The 10,683-nt window shown below is 43.3% G+C and overlaps 1 protein-coding gene across 1 annotated transcript; it reads left to right on the top strand.

Annotated features, from left to right (window-relative positions):
- The first annotated feature begins 2,184 nt into the window (after positions 1 to 2,184).
- Positions 2,185 to 10,190, top strand: mturn (maturin, neural progenitor differentiation regulator homolog (Xenopus)). The gene is made up of 3 exons (XM_006795211.3): positions 2,185 to 2,651; positions 6,689 to 6,811; positions 8,732 to 10,190. Exons 1-3 carry the CDS (start codon positions 2,493 to 2,495, stop codon positions 8,837 to 8,839), a joined length of 390 nt encoding a protein of 129 aa, XP_006795274.1. The 5' UTR covers positions 2,185 to 2,492; the 3' UTR covers positions 8,840 to 10,190.
- The last annotated feature ends 493 nt before the right edge of the window (positions 10,191 to 10,683 follow it).

The following is a 10,683-nucleotide window of genomic DNA, read 5'->3' as shown; positions in this document are numbered from 1 at the left end:
ATGCTGCCGCCCCAGCAGACCACAGCATAAAAGATAGCAGACGCCACCACAGAGTCATAGAAGGTCTTCAGGAGTGGGCCCTCCACTCCAAACGACCTGAGTCTCCGCAGCAGGTACAGCCTGCTCTGCCCTTTCCTGTAGAGGGCGTCTGAGTTATGAGTCCAGTCCAGTCTGTTGTTCAGATGAACACCAAGGTACCTGGTACCAGCGTTGTTATTGATACTATTAATATTTGGATTGATCTGCTCACCTTTGCCCATGAAATAAAATATTTTTAAAATCACTGGCTTGTCATAACACAACTGATCTACAAAGACCAGGCACTGAACAAATGATACAGAGTACAAAGTACAGTATTTGAATTGATAGTTAGATTAGACACCCTCTCCAAAGCCTACTGGTTGGGTAGAGGAGCAGAATGCTCTCCTCATCATGCTGCAGTCTTTGTCCCCATTGCACCCTTTAACACCCTCTGACCCCTATGCAGCCCTCAAATGATCTTCTCTCACTCATGCACACTTCTGGTACTGCCACAGTCTTTTATCCTTTGTTATCTTTAAATGTTTTTATCCCTATTTTTTATATAATTTAATTATTTTATTAATTGATTTATGGTTATGACTGGAGGAATACTTATTTTTAAAATGATCTGCTGGATATTCGAATTTGAATAAACAATCTATATCAAGTAGAGTCAGTGTAGGAAAGTTACATTCCCACTGATATGATCTGCAGTAATCCAGTGGTGTTACTTCTATTCATTTATTATTATTTATTTATTCTTTCAAACCACACCCTGCAGATACATCCCCATACTGCAATATTAGTTTATCACTGAATATGTAGATGTTTGTATCTATTTACCATTACTGACTGAATCAGATTAGCATGATGCTATATACAGGTGGGATTTGAAATAAGCCATGTGCTGATAATATTCGGTCATGTCAATTTTAAAACAAATATAAATAATTGTTTTTTGTCGCAATCTGCCAAATTTCCCCAATATTATTCTTTTATCTCAAACAGACTTCCTCTTAGACCCGTTCCAACTTGACAGAGCCCATTATGGGAGGTACAACAGTTACTAGTGTCACGGGTGTCGCTCGCCCCCTGTTGGTGAGGACTCCGTGGAGCAGGCAGAGTCAGACTGGGGGGCGGGGGGCACTAATGGAAGCGGTAATTAATGTAAACACTGTAGACACACTGTTTATGCAGAAGAGTGGTTCCCAGTACTGTGTGGGCTACGTGCCACTATAGTTTTTAAGGGTCATCAGTAAACAGAGAAGAAAATGGAACAGTTTGGAAATATTTTACACTTATTTAGGCTGCCAGTAAAGCTGATATAGTGCTTATTTCAGCTTATTATTATAGCAAGATCAGTGCTTGCTATGTAAGACATGCTGACTTTTAACAGGTTATTTATTTTGTGGCCCTTTTTGAGTTTGTTCCCTTTGTCTAAAACAGATATTGTGAAATGAACAAATGTGATAATTATGGCTTAATCATTTTACTGCAAAAATGAGTCAGCATTGAGTCTGTATCAAGTGAGCTATTTCCATTATTTAAATAAAGTATTTTTCAGTTTAACTTGTGATTCCCTGCCTCTTTGGAGCTAAAAGACGCCACCTAAACACACTATTGAGCATCAATATCAGGACCTGGAACGGTAGTACAGGTCCTGATATAGACCCAAAAACAAATGTCCATTACAGAGGACATAAATGAATAGGCTGGGTCTCGGGAGGACATACCACTTCACGGTGGGACATAAATCTAACAATTGACCCCGTTTGAAGATGACGGGCGCTCACGTGCTTTCGGTCACATCAGGTGGCCTTCAGAAGAGATGCAGTTGGCATAATGTCGAAAATTGGAAGTCTGTTTGGGTGGAAAACCGGAGAAAATGTGTGTGTGTCTGTGTTTTTATTGCTTGCACACTAGAAACCAGTAACTATGTCATGGCAGCAATGGCCCATTAATATATGATGACCTCACACTCTTTCATATGGAAGTATGACAGGACTTGCAGGCTGTCGCATGATCTCAGCTCTGTGGGTGATGAGAGCAGGTTAAACGCTTCGCTGGCGTTGTCATCCTCCTGTGCCAGCAGTGAGAAAGTTAGGGTTAGGCTTATAGCGTCTCCGTTATGGACGGCTGCCCGGCTCCACTCGTCGTCATCGCGTTTTCTCCAGCGTCCTCCTGCGTATGCATGCATGCGACCGAAGGGCTGATTTCATAACGTGAGGAGGAAGAGAGGAATGGGGTTCTGAGCACGGATGAGCGCCAGACCCCGCTAGGCTGTGTGCGCCAACAGCGTTATCTTTATTCCCGAGCCATGCAGAAGGCGCACTGAGGGAGATGCGGTATAGTGGAGGCTGCTGATGCTGCGGGCAAATCAGCTGTTAGGCCTATTTTGCGTCTTGAGCATCATCGCCGCGACGGCCAAAGAGACAGAGACACCAGGGACACCGCAGAGCGGATAACAGAGGATGGAGTTCAAGCATCTGGTGGAGGCGGCGGAGAAGTGGTGCTCCGGTAACCCCTTCGACCTCATCTTCGCCGAGGAGGACGACGAGAGGCGGCTGGACTTTTACGCAGAGCCCGGCGTCTCTTTCTACGTGCTGTGTCCCGGCGGCACCGACAGCTTTGTAAGTGCTCGATCTCCTGCAAGGCCTCGTCTCTGCGCGCTCTCTCCTAGGTGTGTCGAGGTTCGGCTGGAGGTGCGCGTTCGGCCCCGGGTTTTCTAGCTGATGGATGTGGGAGAGGAGAGGAGGGGATGATGTCATTTCAGTTTGGGTGCACCTCACCCACCCCTCCTCCAACCGCCCTTCTTTCCCCTCAAAGTGTATATGTTGCTTATTTATCCAGCATATAATCAACTCTGCTATGGGCACAAAACAGGAAAGCCTTATGACTTTCATAATAAAAGCCGTCGCCATCATGTGGATTTTGCGACACTAAACAGTTCATTTTTATTTCTAAATTGAAATTGATTTAGAAATAAAAATAAAAGCTTCCTATTTCGGGCTTTTATGTTTCCCCCCTATTTGAAGGCAATTTTATTACTTGAAAAACTTTAAAGGCCAGTGCTTGTTGTCACAAATGCAAAAAATATTTTACATTTTTGCCATCATGCTTTTACTTTGAAAGAGTTATTGCTGCTGGGTTGCAGGTTAAGCCTACTCTTATTAGAAATGTTTGTCTAGACATGGCAAAGTTTACCAGTTGACGTTTTATTTCTAACACTTGATTTGCTTTGACTAAATGTGCCTCCTTAGAAGATAATCCAAACAGCTGTGACTGCGATGAAACACTGATTCCTGGTGTTTTCTCTGAAAAGGTCCTAAATAAAAGGGGCGTGGTTGAAGAACCACCCATCCTCCACCCCTGGCTGCAATTTTCATCTGGCCTTAAAGCACTAAAAGTGCTGCTTATAGATGAAAAAATGATCGTCTTAATTTTTAATGGCCTCGCAGTGGTTTGATCCGCTGCCTTCCTGTTCCTTCTCTTCTTTACTTTTCAAAAGTGAACTTAAAAATAAGACAAGAGTGTGAAATTTTTAGCTCAGTTTCTTTGCAGTTGAATCTTGTGCTTCGAAGCAACTTCCATTTTTTGATGGGGCCGCCGTGACTCGTTTGGCCCCCGTGCCACCACATTTTTCAAAATCCTGGATACGCCCCTGCTAAACAAGAGACTCTGCCTTAAAAACAGCGTGCACTAACCGCTCTAAAGAAACTAGATGGGCTCATTAAAAGCCCCAAACCTCCAACCACACTACACTGCAGCTATGCTGTGAGCTCAGTGTCTTTGTAGCTCCAGCGCTGCTGTGATCAGCCACATGCTGTCTTGAAGCATAGCTGTATCATATATCAGTGTGCTGCAGTGGTGGCGTTATGAGTCCTAAAGCCCCAGAGGCCAGGCCCGCCCTCCTCACTCCTCCTGCTCAGTGACAGGGGCCAACAGGGCGGGGAGCAGATGGTGATGACCCAGGAGCCAGGGCGTCTGCTCGGTCAATAACACATTATGTCCCTGTCTGCGTTGTGTGTGTTTGCAAGCATCGTCTGGACTATCCTGCAGACAGGAGAGCAGCATTAGAGCCGGGGTTTTCCATCGCTGTGCGTGAAGAAACTGTGACGTTTATAGCTGCTGCACAATTAATTACCCAGTCTCTCTGACACACACAGACACACATAAAGCGCAGGTGCTTAAATGCATCATGTGACTCGATGTCTGTTAGCACCAACTTCCTTTTTTCTCTCTGTTTCTCTCTCAGCTCACAGTTTTCTACAGCTTTTTAATCTGGTGCTCGCCAACTGCTGCAGGCCTGCCACTCTCTCTCTCTGTTTTTAACACACACACACACACACACACACACACACTAACAGTTCACCGTCTGCTATGCACATTTAAATAAGCTTGAATAACTCTCTGTCTCTCTGCAGGACTCTTGAGATCTATACTCTCCCCGCGATCAATACTGCTATGAGCAGGACGTCTCACATGCTGTTTTTCTCTGATTCTCTCTCTCTTCCACACACACACACACACACACACACACATGCAGGGCATCATCTTGTCACTTAGCTGCACCATAACAATAACCATAACGATAATTTGTTTCCTTCCCTGTAATTTCCCTCTGGATATGATACAGTAGTGTTTGTCTTTAGCAATCCACATCACCCGTTGTGGCGTTCAGCTGCTGAAAAACAAGAAGAATTGAACGTTCCACGTGACTCCACAGATGCCCCTCTGCTTATCAGAGCTGTAGCTGCCGTACAATCAATTACAGAGTCACGCACACAGCTGTGCTTGGTAGGTGGGGTCAGCTGTTTCAGTGGAGACGCTGGCTGACGTGAGAGTCCGTCCATCGGGGTTGAAGTGGAGCGCATTCCCAGCAAAGTCGGAGCTGAAGAGCCGTTGGTAACAGCGTGTTTACATTTTCAAGCCGCCCCGCCCCCCCATCCCCCCCTCATGGGCTGTTTTGCACCATTTCACAAGAATCGCTCTCTCTCTCTTGACTCTTGCAGTTCTTATCTTGAATTTTCACTGAATCATCAGCAGTGATGACATCAAGATAGTTTTTGATGAGATTTTAAGGGACTAATCAACGGATGACGCAGTATAATGAAGTAAGAGTACTCAAGGGACTTTCAGTTTTCAACTGAGATTAAATTTCATTGTCTTTTTCCCCAGGATGTTCAGATAACGATGATCACTGTACCACAAATGCTGCAATAACCAACCAACCAACAAAGCCTCGCGGCTACATGTAAAACAACTTTTTGTGTTTGTTTTGCATTTGATCCTTTTTTGCCATGTCATTCTGCACATTTGATTTGGTTTAGCTGACGACATTGCCTAATACATAACTTAACACAGCGGCCTTTAGACTCTAATTAAACTATAACTATAAACATGAGCCAAATAGAGCAGCTCCAATGGGCTTTGTCATCAGCATTTATCTAACAATTCCTGTAAAGGCTTTGAGGTGGCCGACAGTATGTGCTCATGAGGAAGCTGATTTTAATCAGCGTGGAACTCATACATCTGATGTATCAGATTTACATGGTGATAATTCACCGTGCTTTTGTGCTGACCATAAACACACTCGCTTCCATTTCCATTGAGGTGTGCCTAAACTGTCAGCCCACGCTGTAAACCGATCCCCACTCGAAACTGCACATGCGGTTTGTGCGTTTTGACCTAAAATACAGACAATGTAAGGCAGTTATTGTCTTTATTGTCTAAGAAGATTGTATCTAATTCACAGAGATGGGAATTGTGTAGTAGTCTGATCTCAAGAATTCTGTACAAAAGCCTCAAGCCACCCCTCATCTGATTACATTTTGCTTTTTAGGAGCCAAAAATGTTTTAATGTGATCTTGAGTAGCAGTTCTCCAGGATTTCTTTGGACGTCGGCTGCTTTTTTACTCACTTTCAGTCCGGTCCGTGTTTCATTTTCAGAGGTATGTTTTTAACACTGAGCATCAAAAGCAGAACCTAACTCAAAGGACAAACCAGTGTCACGCCTACATGTGACAGGACACTTAGCAAAGAACCTATTTTAAATGGCATTTTTAGGCAGTTTGTTGCTAGCAGCCTGGAGGAGGTCATGAGAGCGGCACAACAGTGAGCGTCTGCGGCCATCTGTGAAACACGATGGAGGCTCCGTCATGATGTGGTGCATCATTTCAGCCAGTGGTGTTTGGGATCTTGTCAAAACTGATGGAATTGTGAAAATAAAAAAGCACAGTGACATAAAATCCCAACTAAACTGTATGTAAAACATATCTGAAGCATGGCACTGATCCCAAACACACTGACCATGCGGTAAAACACAAAGTCGGTCATGATCTAAAGTCTGAACCTCAACATTACTGAAGCAGTGTGAGGAAGTAAAAATCCCCCCAAAAGCAAAAGAAACACTGAGGATTAAAACAACAGACCGTGTATCAACACAAAGAAACCTGTCTTTCTCAGATTTAGTTGCATTGCTCTGTTTTTTTTTCCTGTGCTGAATCTCCTGTGACTCAGTTTTGCTCACTTATCCATTAATTAAGTTGTGTACGGCCCACATGAGGCTACACCAGTGGAGGAAGTGTGACACTGTTACATCATGTGCTCTATTGTGTTTAAAGTGCATGGACAGAAATTGAACGATTTTCATGATCTGTGTGTGCAGCATGTGTGGAGTGAGAGCGAGGACTGCCTTCCCTTCCTCCAGCTGGCCCAGGACTACATCTCCTCCTGCGGGAAGAAGACTCTGCTGGAGGTGCTGGAGAAAGTCTTCACATCCTTCAGGCCTGTAAGGAACAGAAGCGGGGATGTTCACTTTTGGTTTTTGTACCCAACACACTGCATCAACCACGACTCTGTTTGCTGCGTCTTTTGCGGTCCTGAATAATTCTGTTCTCTCTCAAAATCATCACAACACATACTCTTAGAAATCAGACATTTCACTGTTGGCTTGTTTATCACTTGAGGATTTTGTGCATTTGTGCAATTTTCTTGTCTCTCAGGAATAAGAGAAATGATCTTTATTTCCCCAAATGTAAATCTGAAGCAGTTTTTTGGTACATAATACATTTAAAAGGTGTAACAAGCAGTAATCAGTTTTTAAAAATCATTCAGTAAAAGGACCAGATGTTGTAGTCCCTAATAACGCTTTGCTTTAAATGGTGAGAATCTTGAGGGACGGCTGTTATGAGGAAAGGCAGCCCAGAAACTTTACCAGCAGCACACATCGTTGTGTGCCTCAACTTTTCGGTCTTTTACCCAAGCTAACCTGCCATTTTTTGGGGGGGATTAGAGATCTGATCTAGGTTATCGTATTAAGATTTGGGACACATCGTCAGTAGTGGACCTTGGATTCATCGAGTGTTTCGGCCATTATCACTAGACACCCTCATCCAAGGAGGCCCTGCCAGGGTTGATCAGGAGTGTGTCACTGGTTTATGTTAAATTGTTATTTGTCTTATTCTTTCTTCTTTTCAGTTTCCTACAGTTTATTTTATCCTATCTATTCACTGCAACTGAGAAATAATACTTAACTCTTTAGCAGTTATAGAGCCTAACTTCTTCAAAGGGATAGAAAAGGTGATAGAGAGAAGTAAGACAAGAGGGACAAGATAGGAGAGCCGGAAGGGGGGCGCCCGATCTGGCTTCCCACACCTCCCCGCCGGATCGGGCTGTTACTGCTTGGAGGTTATCATCACAAAAACAAAAATCCATTTATCTATTTACTTAAGTATTGCAAGTTGCACTACTCTTAGCGACAGCGCTTCTTTGCCGTCACAAATGTGAAGCAATAATTTTGTGTAAAATGCATCTGAAATACATCAAATCAAAGATTTATTCAAATAATTAATCATGAAAGAAAATAAATTTGGATTAAACTGAGTGTATATCAATCAGGGGAATTTCATTTGAACAGCTGTTGCTAAATTTAACGCTTCACACCGTACTTACACAGTAAAAAAAAATCTGTAAAGGTACAGTACAGTGTACCGTTTTAATTTTTTACGGACATTTTCACGTATTTTATTCCACACATTGAATTTAACATTTACCATTTATGGAAGCCTGCGTAAAAAAAAATGGATAATGTACTAGCAGAAAATTACCGGGACATTTTTTGCCTTTTTTTAAACAGTGTATGTAAAAAAAACTGCATGAAAATGTTTAATTTTATAATATTTTAATCAATGTTAATAAATAAATATACAAACCTGAAACTGGTGAGGCTTGGAGACACATTTAGATGATAGTAAGTTACACAAGAGAAAAAGGCGTTTTGTATCAAGTCAAAACCGGAGAAAAAGTCAAAGAAATGAAAAATGTTTAGTTTCCAAAAAAAAAGCTTTACATAATGTGTTACTTGTTTCGAGGTAGAGTTGGGCTGTTCCTGCTGTTTCCAGTCTTTATGCTAAACTGAGCTCACTGCCTTCTGGCTGTAACTGCACAGACGTGATATGGGTATCATATTATATAACGCTCCCACTGCAAGGTGTGTTTTTCAGCAGTGAATCAAGGAATAACTGAGCAGAATTGGAAGGATTGTTTATTTAGTGGAAGAGAGAGAAACTAGACCGCTGACATAAAGGCTCCTTCTGAAAGACACTGAGTTGGTTTGCTTTGTGATGTTAGTTAGCAAAAAACAGAGAGAGACAACGTAAACACACTTCATGGTCTAACACTGCATTCTCTTCCTCTTTGTCTCTGTTAGCTGCTGGGTCTCCCAGACTTAGAGGACGACAGTTTTGAGCATTACCACGCTGACATGGAGGGGGAACCCGGGCCCGACCACCAGCAGATGGGGGTCAGCCAGCAGTGATAATGCCCAAGGAGAAGCCCGGGCCTCAACACATTAAGCCCAGTCACCTAATGACACACATTCGTACATATTTAAAGTGAACTTGCTTTAAAAAAAACAAAAAAACAAAACAAAACAAAAAAAATTGCACCGCCATGTTCTTGAATGTCTCAGTGGCTTTGCTTCCCAAAGAGTGCACGCTGCGGCACTTTTTTTCAGCCCCCTCCCCTTCGCCTCTCAAAATAAAATGAACACACTTACACAAAAAATTTGGAGACTACGTGAGCGTAGCCATGTACAATGCAAGTATCTTAGTCATTAGTTAAAGTTCCACAGCACAGCAATATTACATCAGCCTCAGCTGTTTCTTATGCAGGAATACAGTCAGATGTTACCGCAATACCCACTCCCCCCCCCCCCCCCCCCCCCCCACCACCAACCCCCTCTCAAACGGGGAGATGAATGTTGCAGATAGCCTGCTTTCTTTACCTGACATACGCAGGGGTGAAAACTAACGGTTTGTGGCAACACGAGGCAATCGGCGCTCTAGCAAAGTTCATTTTCCACCTCATGGAGGGAAAGAGGGAGGGAACTGAACAACGGCTCTCAGACCCTTCCCCGTTTTAAACACACGCTTAGAGAAGTCATATAGGAAACCGTTTTAAAGACGTTTTACAGTCGCTCCTCGCGTGGAAATCAAAGTGTGCAGCTTTACAGTAGCATGGAACCTTTTTTCCCCCCCACCCACCCCCATCCCCAAGGTGTGTTTGTGTTAATGTTTCCAAATGCAGCACACCTCAAAAGACTTTCAAGTCACTTTATGAGGATGTTTTAATCATGTAATTATGGTATGACCGTCACAGCTATGACCCATGCTGCAGCTTGATAAGCCCTTACCCAGACTGGGTGTCCCAGACTGCCCCCTTCCAAGTTCTTGTATCCAGTAGTCTTCCTGGTTGTTGGTGGTTCACACTTTGCCCTCTTTTCTCGGCAGCATCTGAGGAGATACCTTCTTTAAAGCTTGTACATCATCATAAATGTAATAAGGGCACACACCCAGACCCCTGAGTGGTATCACAGGGAAGGGGGAACATATTTGTTGTTAGCCACCCTCAGCTTAGCCTTGTTACTTTCTAACCTCAGTGTTGTAGTGTCACACCTGATGCACTGCAACGCTTCAGGCCACCCACGCCCACCCACAGCTGCCTTCAACCACTAGATCTACATGCAAGACTCTTTCAGACCTTTTACCCATTTACTTTTTTTTGCTTGTACGGTTTTGTCTTCTTTGTTGCCTGGGCGTTCCTCATTCAGTGTATCTTTTGTTTGTCCTCATGTGTGTGAAACTGGTCAATAAACAGTGTGAACAGAGTGTCCCGACAGCTGTTTTTTTCTTTAATCTCAAACGCCACGAGTTAATGAAAGACAAAGCACCAAATATGGAGGTTATTTCATATCAGAGTGGACTGGTGACCTGCTGCTGTGCCAAAGGCCTGCTGGTGTTACTGGGGTTGACGTCACGCAGCCACTCAGGGCCGAGTTAAGCTTCGGACTGAAAAAGGAATCGCTCACAGGAAGTGGTGGCTTAGTATTCAAATTAAAAGCACAAAAGTCATTGCAAAGGTGCCTTTTTCTCTGTCTTGTCGCCACGTGCACATTTATAGGATACATTTGAGTATTTGTAACAGTTATAGAGGCAGGTTGGGTATTTTTCTGGTTAAGATTTCACATAGGAGGAAAATATGACGAGTTTACCCACAAAAACTGCTCAACAGTGAATGAAATTGTTTAAAATCTAACATCAGCTGGACAAACTATGACAGTAAAATGCTACTTTTCAAAATAATACCCCTAGAAGTGAAATT

Source organism: Neolamprologus brichardi, chromosome 22, assembly GCF_056152115.1.
Source record: "Neolamprologus brichardi isolate AB-2024 chromosome 22, ASM5615211v1, whole genome shotgun sequence".
Classification (NCBI taxonomy): Eukaryota; Metazoa; Chordata; class Actinopteri; order Cichliformes; family Cichlidae; genus Neolamprologus; species Neolamprologus brichardi.
Note: the sequence above shows the minus strand (reverse complement) of the source record. Positions and strands in the feature narration are given on the sequence as shown.